The 17,280-nt window shown below is 38.6% G+C and overlaps 2 protein-coding genes across 2 annotated transcripts; both read right to left on the bottom strand.

Annotated features, from left to right (window-relative positions):
- Positions 1 to 78: 78 nt before the first annotated feature.
- LOC111205227 (polygalacturonase-like) lies at positions 79 to 1,923 on the bottom strand. The gene is made up of 3 exons (XM_022700750.2): positions 1,624 to 1,923; positions 812 to 1,040; positions 79 to 482 (listed from the first exon to the last, which is right to left on the bottom strand). Exons 1-3 carry the CDS (start codon positions 1,920 to 1,922, stop codon positions 264 to 266), a joined length of 747 nt encoding a protein of 248 aa, XP_022556471.2. The 5' UTR covers position 1,923; the 3' UTR covers positions 79 to 263.
- A 437-nt stretch (positions 1,924 to 2,360) lies between these two features.
- Positions 2,361 to 2,828, bottom strand: LOC125585517 (probable polygalacturonase At2g43860). The gene has a single exon (XM_048754748.1). The coding sequence runs from the start codon at positions 2,826 to 2,828 to the stop codon at positions 2,361 to 2,363; it is 468 nt and encodes a 155-aa protein (XP_048610705.1).
- Positions 2,829 to 17,280: the final 14,452 nt, after the last annotated feature.

Here is a 17,280-nt window from a genome sequence, read left to right on the forward strand (position 1 = left end):
TGGAGATTTGTGGTTTTAGTCGAAATAGCTTTTAAACTACTATAATAACCTTTTTAATGGTCCGTAAAAATTATCGTAATGGGCCGTTATCAGCATATATGCTGGCCCACCTACAAATATTAACAGAACACAATCAATACTACAAATATGAATTATTATTTTTTACAAATATGAACCTTTTTAAAAAACAAAAAAAAAATGATCTTTTATATACAAATATGCTATTATTTTGTCGCTTTTTTAAGATCTTCATAGAATGATTATCAGAAGCAGGTTTGATGTTTGACCAAACCAAGTGCATCTCCAAGGACATTGACACATGAAGATTGTGCAGCTTCATTAGCATATCTCAGACTAATGTCCTTCATTCTAATACGTGTGCATGGAGCTTTAGCACTGCAATCCAATTTTACCGCAATTTTTGTAGCTGATGTTCCTCTTATGCCTTGATATATCACATCGTTTATCCTCACTCCTGATTCCTATATCATTATTTCAAAATGTAATTAAATCCTTTAGAGCTATATGGCATCAATGTTGTTTCTTTAATTGATATGTATTGGTTATAAATTATGATCAGAGTGAAATTGACTTAAGCATTTCATCTTTATTTATCTATAGTAATTAAAAGTAAATAGTAAATAATACTCAATATACTTTTATATTGTTACTCTTAGTTTTAATGATTTCATAAAACACTTTATATACAGTATATATAGGTAATCCCCAGTCCAAATAAAGTAATGATTTCTAATTGTAATAAAATGTTTTTGATGCACTGACAAAAAAAAAATGTTTTTGATTATGTTACCTGAGAAGGACAGTTTATGTTATGAGGGCAATAGTGTTGGTCAATGATGAGAGGAAACTTGACATTGAACATAAGAGACTCTAAGAATCGAACCCTCTGAACAAAACCGGATGATGGGTTAGCCCATGACTTAATTCTTAATCCATTGTCTGTTCCTACAAAAACTGTTTTCTTCACCGTCACATTTTGTACCCCTTCCTCTTCTCTATCTTTTCCCAAGCTCCCAATGCTGCATCTCAGACAAACCATACTTTAAAGAATTATATATGACACACGATTCATATGCGTGCAAAAAAAAAACAGCGTGTATATACTTCATATCGTTAGCCAAACATATTTGTAAAAATGATTTTAAATAAAACAATAATTTACAATGAAACACATTCTCCAAAGAACCACGATTATATGACCAATAATTGTTGACCAAAAAAAAAATATGACCAATAATTTTATATAAAATTGATTGGTTTTTCCCAAATAATTCTTTTTGAAATCCATTTTTGAAAGGAATAACCTAAGGTTAAATTTTATTTAGATGAATCAAAGTTAATGACTTTAAAAGTAATATTTTTCTCGTGTTTTCCTATATGATTAATCAAACTAGATGTTTGAACTTACCAGTATAGTTAAGCCATTCAATTATTTTCTTACATATATATAGGTAATAGGTGCATATACACGACTTATTACACATATATGTCACGATCATTGGATGAATGTATTCCTCTTCTTTTTTCTAGATGAGTGTATATATATTCACATAGAACTGGAAATAAATAAAAATATTACGCGAAAACAAAACGTTGAATCACCTGATTCCATGACCAGGGCCACATGTGACTCGTTCGACCCACAAGTTCTTGGTTCCGGGGCCAATGGAGATACAGTCGTCACCAGTTTTGATGGAAGCGTTACGAATTTCAACATCAGTTGATAGTTGGACATGAATGCCATCTGTGTTCGGGCTTTTTCCATCCGCCACGATCCGAATATCGTTGATCTTAACATTACGGCATCGATTAATGACGATGTGGAACATTTGGCTGTTCAATGACAATAATCCCTTCACCTTGACTCTACTTGACTCCACAAAACTTATTGTCTGCATCATTACACTCAAAGAAAAACAATTAGAAAGAGATCTAAGGTTTTAGATATCGTTTAATATATTGTTTTGTTAAAAGGGCTTAATTATTTTCTACAAGATATTGTTTAATTCTCATATCACTACTGAAATGATTCCTAATGTAAAATAAAAAGGAAAAACACCATTACATTAATTTTCCATTGATTTTGAAGAAAAATTCTTAAGTTTTCAAAGTTGTTGTGTAGCCTAATTGACCTTTTAATCACTTTCTGGTTAGTAGTAGTTTTTATATCTCCTAAATCTGAAAAGACCATGTTAGAATCCGTAATATGAAATATAAACAATATGAATTATTCCACTTATTTTTAATTGGTTTTGAATTCCAAACATGGTCTAGTAAATGTTTTTGGTTCCGACCAATACGATAGCATATTAGTGATAGTCCTTTTACTAGCTAACTTATCATACCGTAGCACCAGCGGGACAGCTGTTGTTGGAGGAGGCCTTGCAAGCCCACAACGAAGGTCCCTTAGCGTCGAAAGAACCACCGATAACAGAAACTCCAGTGACTCTTTCAAAGCTGAACCATGTTTCTTCTCGCCCAAGAAAGTTATAGTCCCCCGAACCAACAAGAGTCCCATCGATCCTGAAAACAATATCAAGGCTCTTGCAACTTTCACCGCTGAAACGAACAGGGCTAACAAGATATCGTCCTTTGGATACGTATATAACCGCAGCCTCCGTCGAACTACACGCTGCATCCCATGCCTTGGCAAAAGCTGCAGCTGAGTCAACAATACCGTTAGGTTTAGCTCCGAAGCTCAGCACATTGAAGTGTTTTGTCGCGTGAGATTGTATTGGCAAAGACGAGAAGATTGTTGTTGACATAAGTAAATAAGCGAACATAATCGTACATTGGAACTTCTCCATCTTGCTTTTTGTGTTAGTATTTGATGTAACGAAATGAAAGAAACTCCTTATTGGGTACGTAAATTGAAGTTGAAAAGGGAATAAAATTGTGACACCCGTCACCTCCTATATGAAGGACAGCGTGTCACCCCCGACGCGTCATCATACAACAATGTGACACCCGTCTCCCTGACACTAAGGACGACGGGCCACCAACAATATCCCGTAATATAAAAGCCCATAAACCCGACAACTCTCACCCATGCCCAAATAAAATCCGAAAGAAAAGTCCAGTAGCACCAAGTCCGTCCAAATATCACATACTTGTTTGTCTCACCTGAAAGGGGGAAGAGTGAGGGGTGAGCGACAGGGGAATCGCTCAGTGAGGTATGGGATGCCACCCCGAAGTCCATGGACCCGGACATAGCACTCCGAATAAATATAATTTAATTCTAATGCATGTCAAACACAGTACCTAAAGTACTCAAGCAACAAACAATGGTCCTAGCGAGGTGCACACTCGCCGCCCACTAACAGGCCAAAACACTACCGAAAAGGTGCTCGGTTCATACACACACCGAAAAAGTGCTCGGTAACACACGCCCGTAGACGATTTATCGACACTTCCAGTCTACAGCTCAACCGGTCGACTAAAGTTGGCTGTGACCTCCATACAATCCGGCATACAGCAGTCCGACTCTGTATCCGTCTCCAAACAAAAACAATCCTAGCTAAGAATTTACATTAAGTGAAACAATCAATGTTGAATCCTCTAACCCCTAGTTCCGGTTTATGCAAAGAACCTAAAACTAAACAAGCAATGATAGACTCGATTTCACACAGACGGAACACATTAGAAATAAATTATACTTATTCGAGGTCCTAAGCCGAATAAGAGGAGTTCGGGAATAGACCCTCACCTTAGCAATAAGAAGTGGTATCTATGAACTCCAGCTGCTCAAATGGACTCCAAATCTGAAATCAGATCGAAATTTCGAGTCAGAACGCCTTTCGAACGGTTTTAAAACGGATATTTACGGAAAAGTCAACCCGCTGGTCAAAGATTAATTATTTAATTAATTAATTAATTAATTAATTAATCCGGTTTTTCCTAACCGATTTCCAATTGATTTTAACCGACCGGTTTAACCTAACCGAATTGAAATCAATTTAAACCGGCTAACCGATCGGTTAACCGAGTCAACCGAGTTGACTCACTGAGTTGACTCGGCCGAGTTGACCGAGTCGCCGGCGAGTCACCGGTGTCGGTCACCGGCGGCGACGGCGGATATTCCGGCGGCAGGGGACGGTGGTCCGGCGGTGGCAGAGGCGAAACTTCCGGAGGCGCGTGCGGCTTCGTCCGGACTCCGATTGAGGCGTTTTTGGTGGCTATGGATTCGTCTCGACAAGAGGAACACGATGGTGGTCTTTGGTTGCGGATGATGGTGGTGACGAGCTTGACGACGTCCTGGCGTGTGGTGGCTCCGGCGACGAGCTCAGGTGAGTTTTCTCCCCTTTCTTCTCTCTCTCTCTTCTCTCTCTCTCTCTCTCTCTCTCTCTCTCTCTCTCTCTTTCTTAATTTTAAAGAAGATGGAGGTGGTGGGGAAGAAGGTGGAGATGGTGGAGAAGAAGTTGGAAGTGGTGGGGTTGGAGAAAGAAGTGGAGATGGTGGGAGTGGTGGGTCATTACAATTCTCCCCCACTTATAAGGAATTCGTCCCCGAATTCATGTCATAAGCTGACGTGCCCAATGTCATCATAGCAAAACCTCGAATACTAATCTTCGCTCGACCTTTCAGGTCTCCTCCTGGGTCTTATCTCCCTCCCAACGAACTCGGACAAACACAGTCGATATTTCCCGAACTGTCTTCTCATGATGATCCAAAATCTCCTATAGATGATAAGGTTCATAAAATCTTTATGAACTCACTTGATGTCTACTGCAAAATAGTTATAGCGCCTTCTCAACTTTTGCAATGCTGTCATATGAACCAAGTACTAGAAGGCTGATATACTGCTGATAAAGTAACTGCAAGCAATTAATCCAATCCACTCCAGCGAAGGATACAATTCCATGTGTCTCGGTTTAAGCTCCTTTATCTTCTGAGTCTTAGGTCCCTCCTGAAATGTCCTTAATTTCAGGTATATTAGGTGCTCATATGTAGCTCCAAATCCTTACGGTGCTTAGCTGCATAAATTCTCTGACGTCATGGGCTTCCGAAAGCCAATCCTTGAGCATGTCGTTTGCTCTACCGTCTCTTAAACCATTAATATTTCTAACTCATATTGCTACCCCACTTTGGTCCAACAAAGTGGTATACTATAAGGTCTACCATAAATAACCCTCATATAAATTTTTTTTTTTTTTTTTTTTTTTTATTACTCAAAAGATAGCTGTCGATATAGGCAAACTCTGGTATAGGTAGATGGTTTCTGAAATTCCATCTCACGCAATCTCTGAACATATCCTTTAAGTTCTGAGTAGTCCTCTCTAACTGACAATATGTCAACGGGTGATAAGATGTACTCATATGATCTTTGTCCCAAGTGCCTTCCGAAAGGCTCTCTGAAATGTAGATGTGAACTTCGATTCCCAATCCGATACAATGTTGACATCCATGAAACTTCCCGAACTCAATAATGTAGGTTTTCTCCAATTGATTAGCCCTGATTATCTTCTTAATTACTTAGGAAATGGGCTGACTTGGTAAGTCTATCCATGACTACCCATGTGGCATCCTTTCCACATATGGTGATTTAAAATCCAATAACAATGTCCATAATCACCATGCCTCATTTCCATTCCGGCAAAAGCAAGCTCAAAAAATAACATAATAGATAACTGATCCTCTGTCATTGCCCTATAACATGTCTGGCACCGCGACGTAATGTAGTTACAAACATCTTCACACTACACCAATTATAGTTAACTCTTCATATCTTTGTACCCTTTGGTGTTCCCGATGGGTAGAGAAACACGAGTGATATGTTTGTTGTAAGATTCTTTTTCTTAACAACTTATCGTCCAACACACAAACTCGGTTTCGGTACAAGTATATCCTGCTCAAAGCTGTATGATATCCAATACTCTCAATCTCGATCTGTTCAACCAAATCCAATGCTAACTTGTGCTTGCGTATCCTCCATAGCAAAACTGCATGCTCCAATCCTCAAGGACATTTGTCTCTCCATTGATAGTAATGGCACCCAACCTGAGACTAGCAAATCTCCCAGTAAACTCATGAACCTTCTTGGTTCCTGAGATACAGCTCATACGCCTACCCAAGGCATTTATCACCTGGTTGTCCTTACCAGATAGTATGTGATATCCAAACTATAGCTTGCTACAAACTCAATCCAACTGCACTGTCCAAGTACAAGTTTTTAATAAATGAAGATAAATTTCACATTCTAATAATCCCAGAGAATCTGAACTTCCTTCCCGTACAATTACGATCTCCAAAACGATAACGCAAATACCACTACAGAATCTCTGGTGTCATGCATATGAATGACTTAATCCTCATACCTTAATTTAAATCCAATCCAGTATCTGACACATCACAGTAAGCCTCAGCCTCAGTAGAACCCAAAACTGGTGTCTTCATTAGTTGTGCTTCAATTCAGTGAAAATCCTCGAACAAAAATCTATCCAACCACACTTAACGTCTTTGCATGTAGACCGCGTCTTTAACATTACTATACCGGTGAAACCCTTGATGAACTTCCAGTAGTACACTATTAACCCAAAAAGAACGGCAGATCTTTGTAGCGCTCTTAGGTTTCGACCTTCCCGAAACGGTATTAATCTTCTTTGAATCCATCAAAATTCTGCTTCCAAAACCATGTTATCCAAAAATACAACATTCCTCTGCCAGAAGCTACACTTCTTCAACTTAGCGAACAGTTGATGCTCTCCAAGCTTATCCAACACCATCCGCGAAATGCTCACAAATCTCCTTTCTACTCCAAAATAAATCAGGATGTCATCGACGAATACAATCGCACACCTATCCAAATGTTCACGAAAACGTCATTCATATCTTCATGAATGCAACAGTGCCTTTATCGAGCCAAATGGTATCACTGCGTCCCATAATATCCATAATGTATACAAAAATTTACATTCAGTAGATACTCTTCAAATATAGTAATCTGATGGTGTTCTGATGCCATGTCAACCTTCAAGAACTATAAACTTCCTGTAAATAATCCAATAATTCATCAATGCGCGGAAGCGATACTTATCTTTAATGGTCACTTTGTTCAGACCTTTGTAGTCGATACAAAATTGAAACTCCCACCTTTCTTCTTTACAACAACAATGATGATGTTCCCCACGGTAAAGTATCCGGTCTGATAAAACCCTTGTCTGATGAATCTTCAACATGCTCTTTCAGCTTTGTCATCTCTGTTGGTGCTAATCGGTATAAAACTTGTGAAACTGGTGTTGTTTGCTCCAAACAAATCGCAAGAGTTTCTCATGTGTCATGTGGTGACCGTTCCAAAGGTCACAAATATATCCTCATACTCTGCAATAACCGGAAGATCCTGCAGCTCATGTTGTCCATCAGCCTTAACCATCGAGATGGTAGTCAAAAATCTCTATGTCCTTGTATCCCATAAAGTCAAAAATCTCTATGTCCTTGTATCCCATAACTCCTCAGTATGTAGCATGCATGCACTAACAACTTCCATCTGCTCCAGCAATCGGAACTCTTGCCCTCAGGCAATCCAACACTACTTGATGCCGTGACAATCAATCCGTCCCAAGGATAACATCGTAAAAATGTAGCTCCATCTCTGATGAATATCCGAACAAATCGGCCCTCCAAGCATAACTGGTACACTGCGATGGATATAAATAGCTCCCAATGTCCTATGTCAGTTGTCCAAACTGACACATCTCTGAAACGATCAACACTGCCAAAATTGGTAAACATACCAAAGTGTAACTCCAACACCTACACAACGCAAGCTGCTGCACCCCAATTCAAAAGCGATCTCCACGAGTTCACAAAACAAATATATCTCCAAAATAGTCAATATACTCGTACACACAACAACACATGCCAACCAATGGCTCATACCACACACCACATAATCTCCAGTAACAAAACTCGTGGAACGATTGCTTGAAGTGGGCTGGTGGCAGAAACGTCACATATCCACTCCTGGATAGCCTCGAAATCATGACCGAAGAAACTGATAACTCCCGAGAAAACTGACGAACTTGGACTTCACGCAACTGCTGAACATCTGTCGAGAACCTTGATAGTCGAAGGACGAATGACGATGATTTTACTCATCGTCATAGAAAGAGACATTTGAGTTAGTAATTACTGGACAGAATGGTGCTAAAAGAATTTCGAAATGTATAAATAAATATATAGTTTTTTTTTTTTAAGTTGAAAACCGATGAAAACCGAATCCCCTGACCGCCATCCCGGACGGAACCGGGATGGAACCTGGCTCTGATACCAAATTGTGACACCCGTCACCTCCTATATGAAGGACAGCGTGTCACCCCCGACGCGTCATCATACAACAATGTGACACCCGTCTCCCTGACACTAAGGACGACGGGCCACCAACAATATCCCGTAATATAAAAGCCCATAAACCCGACAACTCTCACCCATGCCCAAATAAAATCCGAAAGAAAAGTCCAGTAGCACCAAGTCCGTCCAAATATCACATACTTGTTTGTCTCACCTGAAAGGGGGAAGAGTGAGGGGTGAGCGACAGGGGAATCGCTCAGTGAGGTATGGGATGCCACCCCGAAGTCCATGGACCCGGACATAGCACTCCGAATAAATATAATTTAATTCTAATGCATGTCAAACACAGTACCTAAAGTACTCAAGCAACAAACAATGGTCCTAGCGAGGTGCACACTCGCCGCCCACTAACAGGCCAAAACACTACCGAAAAGGTGCTCGGTTCATACACACACCGAAAAAGTGCTCGGTAACACACGCCCGTAGACGATTTATCGACACTTCCAGTCTACAGCTCAACCGATCGACTAAAGTTGGCTGTGACCTCCATACAATCCGGCATACAGCAGTCCGACTCTGTATCCGTCTCCAAACAAAAACAATCCTAGCTAAGAATTTACATTAAGTGAAACAATCAATGTTGAATCCTCTAACCCCTAGTTCCGGTTTATGCAAAGAACCTAAAACTAAACAAGCAATGATAGACTCGATTTCACACAGACGGAACACATTAGAAATAAATTATACTTATTCGAGGTCCTAAGCCGAATAAGAGGAGTTCGGGAATAGACCCTCACCTTAGCAATAAGAAGTGGTATCTATGAACTCCAGCTGCTCAAATGGACTCCAAATCTGAAATCAGATCGAAATTTCGAGTCAGAACGCCTTTCGAACGGTTTAAAACGGATATTTACGGAAAAGTCAACCCGCTGGTCAAAGATTAATTATTTAATTAATTAATTAATTAATTAATTAATCCGGTTTTTCCTAACCGATTTCCAATTGATTTTAACCGACCGGTTTAACCTAACCGAATTGAAATCAATTTAAACCGGCTAACCGATCGGTTAACCGAGTCAACCGAGTTGACTCACTGAGTTGACTCGGCCGAGTTGACCGAGTCGCCGGCGAGTCACCGGTGTCGGTCACCGGCGGCGACGGCGGATATTCCGGCGGCAGGGGACGGTGGTCCGGCGGTGGCAGAGGCGAAACTTCCGGAGGCGCGTGCGGCTTCGTCCGGACTCCGATTGAGGCGTTTTTGGTGGCTATGGATTCGTCTCGACAAGAGGAACACGATGGTGGTCTTTGGTTGCGGATGATGGTGGTGACGAGCTTGACGACGTCCTGGCGTGTGGTGGCTCCGGCGACGAGCTCAGGTGAGTTTTCTCCCTTCTTCTTCTTCTTCTCTCTCTCTTTCTCTCTCTCTCTCTCTCTCTCTTTCTTAATTTTAAAGAAGATGGAGGTGGTGGGGAAGAAGGTGGAGATGGTGGAGAAGAAGTTGGAAGTGGTGGGGTTGGAGAAAGAAGTGGAGATGGTGGGAGTGGTGGGTCATTACAAAAATACTTGATGGCAATGAGTAGGTGTAGTAAGGTATATGTATATATATACACACACGGTTTAAAAAAAATATATTTTGCATTAGAGTATATTGTAATTATATTCGGATAAAAGGATAAAGGGTGTTGCGTTTAAAGCTCATATCAAATAGGGTGACAAAGACACAGCGCGTCTGCATGGATTACTTAAGTTACAAACTAGGCCAGTGTCGTCTTTACCTTGTTATTATAAGTATATAAATAACGTGTCATCGTTGCTCTTTGTTTTTCGTGTTTTCCCCTTTAGTCTTAAAAGATGATAAAAAATTGTTATTACAATGGTATCGGGATAGTGGGTTCAAATCTCCTTTTACGTTTGTTAACAAGAAAAACGGTAGAATATCGGAAGTTTCAAATAGACTATTGACAACACTTATGCAGACTAAAATTGTTCATTGCTAATATGATTATTTTAGACGAAAGTTGCCTACTATTTAGCAGTTTAAACTAAAATGGATATTTCTTCAAAAGGTATTGCCATCAAAGCAATTTAAACGACTTGAGCAGGCGCAGCTTTCTTTTTCTGGAATCAAACTACATTTTGTTTAGAATTACATTGAATCTTAATAAATCTTCTATTTGAAGATATCAATCGCCTTTTGTCACCTTCATCCTACGCTAGATTAAATCCACATTCATTTGATGACAATAAGCTATCTCATCTTTGACAACAAAAAAATCAACATATAGTCAATAAAGTGCATTTATCGATACACTGAATGTACGAAGTCTGAATATATATATATAATACACACACATATATACACATAAGTTTCTTTTCCTTTTTAACATGAAACAATGATTATATTAATCAAATTAAACGTGAACCGGATAATCAAATCGTACTAAAACAACCAACAAAGTACATATATCTATGAATCTGTGCTAATGAATTTTCTGCTCGGGGATGGTATCCCACTACAAGAAAACAGGGGGATTCTGATGGCCGAAATCGTCGGAAATTCGTCGGAATAGACCGATTCCGACGAATTTCTGACGAACCCGTCCGTCGGTATCGTTTCGTCGGAAAAAAAAATTCGTCGGAATTTCGTCAGAACTTCCGACGACTTTCTGACGAATACCGAGAAACGTCATTCTGACGAACTTCCGACGATATTACGATGCGGATACACGAGACCAGAGTTCATCGGAAAAACTATGTACCGACGGAGAACGTTCCTCGGACACTTCCGTGTTCCTCGGTGCATTCCGACGAACGAGGTTCGTCGGAAATTCCGACGAACAACGGTCGTCGGTAAATTCCGACGGATATATGTCCGTCGGTATATTCCGACGACCACTGTCCGTCGGTATATACCCATTTTTTTTTCAAATTAATTTTGCATTTTTATATATTTTTTGATATTAATAAATTTAAAAAATCAGAAATTTAAAACTAATAATATTATAAAATTTAAATTCATAAAAACCGAAATAGGAAAAAAACATTCATAAAGTTTAAAATTCATACAAACCGAAATAAAAAAAAAACATTCCGAAAGTTTTAAAAAGCCGAAATAAACTAAGATGAACTCGAAGACATCAAACGATCTAGCTTCTGCATAATCTCGGTGTTGAACTTCTTCTGGGATGCCAACTCAGCAAGGATAGTGGCATTCTCCGAACGGATAGTGGCATTCTCGAAAGGATAGTGGTGTTCTGCTCCTCCAATGCCCCAATCCGTTCATCTTTGTCATGTAGCTCCTCGAGAATCATGGGATCGGCATACGGAGCTTGTGAAGAAGATGCCGGATACGAAGAAGCACGACGGGCCAACCCAACTAAACGGCCTCCTTTCCTTTTAGGAACCGCCTACAAAAATATTTAAAGTAAGTAAATAGGGACAAGTAAGTAATCGACATTATAAAAAAATATAATAATAAAAAAAATTACCTTTTCAACCATCTCATTTATTTGCAATAGAGACAGGTTGGTTGAAGCTCCCGTGGAGTCGCCGTCATCAGAGAGAGGCTGAGATTGGGAAACTATTTCAGCTTCCACCAAATCAACTACACCTTTGATCACGGGGTCCTGAATTTGACCCGTCGTCTTGTTAGTGTGAGCCACCTTAATGAGTTGTAGACGATCAACGGGATTACCGTCATTTGCTTCGATCTAAAAAAACCGCCATTATTAGCCAAGAAATATATAAAATATTTATTTAAAAAATATAAAGATAAATAATAATAAAAAACTTACAAGTTCATCCTCCTTAGTAGACATAGAGCAAGCGCCGAGGTTGTGCACATACATACCTTTCCCGCCACGATCGCTCTTCCGGTTCCTGGAGTTCCTAGAAGACGTCTCTGCAGTTTCTTCCTTCTCCCAATGAGCTATCAACTGCTCCCACACCGACCCGTTGATGAACCGTGGCTTCTTGTTCTTCTGCCAAACTGTCTTCCACGAGTTTATCTGCTTTGTGTAAGAGTCCATGGCCTTTTCGTTGAATTTCTTACGGACTGTTTCCGTAAGATCGGAGTGCCAGTTGAACTCTTGCTACAAAACAAACACAATTTAATAAGTAAATATATTTAAAAAAATGTTCAAACTTTAAAAAAATGAAGAGTTACTATACCGCGAACTGACGAAACCACAACTCTCGTTCGTCGGAAGGGATCACACTCCACTTTGGATATCCAAAACGGAGCATGGAGTACATCATCTGGTTGATGCTCCGGCTAATGCCATTTTTCGACTTGGTGAACCTTTAAAAAAAATACAAGTTAGCAAGTTAATTAAAGGAAAAAATATAACGGTACAAATAAAAAAAATACTAACCAAGTGCTATGGCCTCGTCGTGGGTTGGTTTGGAGAAACGGGAGATGCTCTCGACCTGGTTGTTGAACCAATAGATGAACCGGCATGACCCCCGGATCCTGTTGAGCAGCAGCGTGAGGGGCAGCGTGAGGGGCTGAGGGAGCTGGAGCGGGAATATATGCGGGAACCGAGTCATGAGACGATCCCGATGCACGGGAACTGCTCACCGAACTACGTCGAAGACGGGCTGCGGGCGGGCTTCATCCTCGGCCCTAAAAAAAAAAAATTAACCCATCAAACATATTTTCAAATCATTTCTATTTTTAATGTTTTCATTTATATATTTACAAAAGGTTTTATAAACGTTTTAAAAAAAACTATAAAACCTTTTATATATTTTGATAAAAAAAAAAAAAAAAAAACCTTTTATATATATATATATATTATACAAAATTATAAAAAATTTATAAATATAGAAAAATGTTGTTAAAAATTTATAAATGAAGAAAAATGTTGTTAAATATTTATTTTTTTTAAAAAAAATGTTTTATTATACATAGTTTATTAGTAGAAACTTATAAAAAATTATAAAAAATTTTAAAATTTTTATTATACATGATTTACATATATATATATATATGTATACAAAATTATAAAAAAATTATAAATATAGAAAAATGTTGTTAAATATTTTTAAAAAAAATTAAAAACGTTTTATTATATATATTTCATTACTGGAAACTTGAAAAACGTTTTTAAAAATAAAAAAAACGTTTTAAAAAATCACAAAACGTTTTTAAAAATCAAAAAACGTTTTTAAAAATCACAAAACGTTTTAAAAAATCACAAAACGTTTTTAAAAATCAAAAAACGTTTTTAAAAATCAAAAAATGTTCCAAAAAAAACTAAAACAACAATCCAAACAACAATCCTAACTTATATATCCTAAACTATCCATTCAATCCTAAAATTTTCAATCAAACAACCTAAAATCCGAGATCAACTTCCAAAACCCTAAACAATTGATAAAAAAGAAGGTTTGGGATGATTCTTACATGATTTGGGGTTTGGGGAAGAGATATGAGGGTGAGGAGAGGATTCGCCGGTGAAGAGAGGTGGAGAAAGGCCGGAATCGCCAGAGAGGGGGAGAAATCGCCGGGTTGTGAGAGAGAGGCCGCGGAGAGGAGGAAGAAGGAAGAAGAAGGGTTTTTTTTATATCCGAGGATTCCGACGGACACGGGTTCGTCGGTATTCCGTCGGTATAATTAAAATATACCAAATGCCGATTCGCGAAAATTTTCAAGCGGTTTGGTTCTCCCGGGCTAATTGAAATTCCGACGGAATGTGTCCGTCAGTATTTTCCGACGGACACATTCCGTCGGTATATTCCGACGGAATTCCGACGACTTAGTGTTTAGGGTGTTGATTTCAAGTTTCTAAATGCAAAATCCAAATCTTTGATAATATATATAGTATTTGCATAAAGATTTAACAATAAAAATGTTTTATAACACGATTTTACACAACAACATTTTTTGTAGTGTAAGCTTATATAAATATGATTGTATAAGTATATAATGTTAAGATGAGATGTTATGAAAACAATGATATGCATACATAAATATTTTAATGAGTTGTTATATTTGAACGGTTGCGATCTAATACTATACTAAACACTTATTATGTGTTATTTTCATAGTTTTGGCATCTAAATTTATAGATTTTTATGATTGAAACTTTATAGAAAAACATGTCGTCGGTATTTTCCGACGAAAACCGACGAACTTTCCAATTTTCAATGAAACCCGTTGTCGTCGCTATGTCGTCGGTATATTGCGAGGGATTTCCGACGGACCATAAAAAAAAAAAACCATTAATCAGAATCTTCTGAATCTTCATCAAACTCCCCAACCTCGGCTTCCGGCTCTGAATGTACGACAGCATCATGTCCAAACACAGTCAAATTCTCAACGAGTTGAACATTTTCCAAATCTTCAACTGCCTGGGCGTTGCTGGTAGACTCTGGTTGCAATGGTTCATCATCATCAGAAGTTCCATCCACTCGTCCTCTTGGGTTGATTTGCGTTACAGTAACCCATGGATCGTCTCTGTACGTCACCCGAGGGTAACTGATGTAGCACACCTATACATATCAATTATACAAGTATTAGTAAAATATATAACATTAATTAATTATATTGGTAAAAAATTATGAATAGATTGACATACCTGATCAGCTTGCGAACCAAGAATGAAGGGATCATAATATTGAAGTTTCCGCCGCGAATGAACTGATGTAACACCAAACGCATCAATCTTCACTCCTCTATCTGGGGTGGTGTCATACCAATCACAATAGAATACTACACAACGCAATCCAACCATTCCAGGAAATTGGATTTCCAATATTTCTTTTATGTTGCCGTAGTAGACATCGTCACCAGAAGAAGATGAAACACCAGCATCATATGTTGTCTTAGAATGACCTTTCCTTGTGAATGCATATCCTCGCGTACAAAATTTAGGATATGATTTGACCACATAGTTTGGTCCCTGCACAAATTCGCGTATCCAATCATCGAACACAAGACCTCTGGCCAAACCATCATTCACCTATAAATTAAAAACATATATGATTGCAAAATTAATTAGTTTATATATATTAAATTTAAACTAATCATTTGCATAGGGTAATATGATATATGACTCACATAACTACGAAGCCACGCAGCAAATCCTTTATCTCTAAGTTGTCGAAGCTCATCTTCTGTTGCATGCCTGTGAGTCATACGCAACTCCGCCATATATACACTATATACAAAAATATTATCAATATGAAATAAAATTATTGAATATTAATCTAACAATAAATGAATAAATATTTTTACCTCTCATATTGTAGAACATCTTCACAGTTGGTGAGCAAATATGTTTGCAAATGAGCGTGCTCAGTGTCCGTAAGTCTCCGCTTCGTGAATTTTCCACTAAGTCGTCCTATTTCCTTGAACATGCTTGGGACAGTAACATGATATGTTGCTCTCTCCCCTCTATCATCATGCCGAGCAGGTCTTCGGTGTTTTGTATGCACTTCTGGTGGAAAATAATTTTCAGCAAAGATTGCAGTTTCTTCATTGATCACCTGTGCCACTATAGATCCTTCCACCCTGCTTTGATTTTTGACCATCTTCTTCAGATGATGCATATAACGCTCAAAAATATACATCCATCTGTACTGCACAGGACCACCAAGTTCCAATTCTCTTGCGAGATGAATAGCAAGATGTTCCATTACATCAAAGAATGATGGAGGAAATATCTTCTCAAGGTTGCACATGCTGACTGGTGCGTTTGTCTTCAAATTATTAATACCCTCTTCAGTCACTACTCTGCTGCATAAGTCGCGGAAGAAAACACTAATCCCTACATAGATAAAAGACATAATTTTCGTAAGTATTAAGTTTTTATAAGCATAATTGTTAAATATAAAAATAAATTAAATTGTAAAAATATAATATACCTGCAATTGCTTCATGAACATTACGTGGCAATAATGCTGAAAAAGCAAACGGAAGGAGGCGCTGCATAATTACATGACAATCATGACTCTTCAAGCCAGTAAACTTTCCTTCGCTTCTATCAACGCAGTTCCCCAAATTTGATGCATATCCGTCAGGAAATTTCACTTTATCTGTAATCCAATCAAAGAACTCTTCTTTTCTAGCACCATCTAGCCGATAAATGGGAAAAGGGGCCGTACCGTTCTCATCAACGTGAAGTTCAGAACGATCACAAATATCGACTAAATCCAACCTTGACTTCAAATTATCCTTCGTTTTACCTTGGATGTTAAGGACTGTGTTCATCAGATTATCGAAGAAGTTCTTCTCAATATGCATGACATCTAAATTATGCCGCAATAGATGACTCTCCCAATATGGCAGATCCCAGAAAATACTCTTTTTGTGCCAGTTATGTAGCTCTCCAACCGCATTGACTCGAATGTTTTCATGTCCACCTACATCTGGCGTCCTTTCTGCATCAAAATACCTAAACTGCTTCAACAAATCTTTCCCACTAACTTCCTCAGGTGGACCATCAAACACCTGCTTGTTCTTCGTAAACGAAGTCTTACTCCTGCGGTATGGATGATCAGGTGGTAGAAATCGTCTGTGACAGTCAAACCAACACGTTTTCCTTCCGTTCTTTAGTTGGAAAGCATCTGTGTCATCTTGACAATATGGACATGATAGCTTCCCATGTGTTGTCCATCCAGATAACATACCATATGCTGGAAAGTCACTTATTGTCCACATAAGTACTGCCCGCATCTGAAAGTTTTCTTTGCGCGAAACATCGTATGTCTCAAAACCATGCGCCCATAGTTGTTGCAACTCATATATTAGTGGTTGAAGAAACACATCTAGTGATCTTTTAGGATGATCTGGCCCGGGGACGAGAATTGAGAGAAACAAAAACTCTCGTCGCATGCACAAGCTCGGCCGTAAGTTGTACGGTGTCACAATAACTGGCCATAGAGAATACTGCCTTCCATGCTTTCCAAATGGGCTGAAACCATCAGTAGATAATCCAAGATAAACATTTCTTCTCTCTTCCGCAAATT

The sequence above is a fragment of the Brassica napus genome, chromosome C4 (genome assembly GCF_020379485.1).
Source record: "Brassica napus cultivar Da-Ae chromosome C4, Da-Ae, whole genome shotgun sequence".
In the NCBI taxonomy this organism is placed as follows: Eukaryota; Viridiplantae; Streptophyta; class Magnoliopsida; order Brassicales; family Brassicaceae; genus Brassica; species Brassica napus.

Excerpts from the sequence above, each read along its gene's own strand:
- LOC125585517 (XM_048754748.1), bottom strand. The coding sequence starts at position 2,828 with ATGGAGAAGTTCCAATGTACGATTATGTTCGCTTATTTACTTATGTCA.
- LOC111205227 (XM_022700750.2), bottom strand. The coding sequence starts at position 1,922 with ATGATGCAGACAATAAGTTTTGTGGAGTCAAGTAGAGTCAAGGTGAAG. Across the intron at positions 1,041-1,623 it reads GGCCCTGGTCATGGAATCAG|CATTGGGAGCTTGGGAAAAG; the intron begins GTGATTCAACGT and ends TCTGAGATGCAG. Across the intron at positions 483-811 it reads ACATAAACTGTCCTTCTCAG|GAATCAGGAGTGAGGATAAA; the intron begins GTAACATAATCA and ends ATAATGATATAG.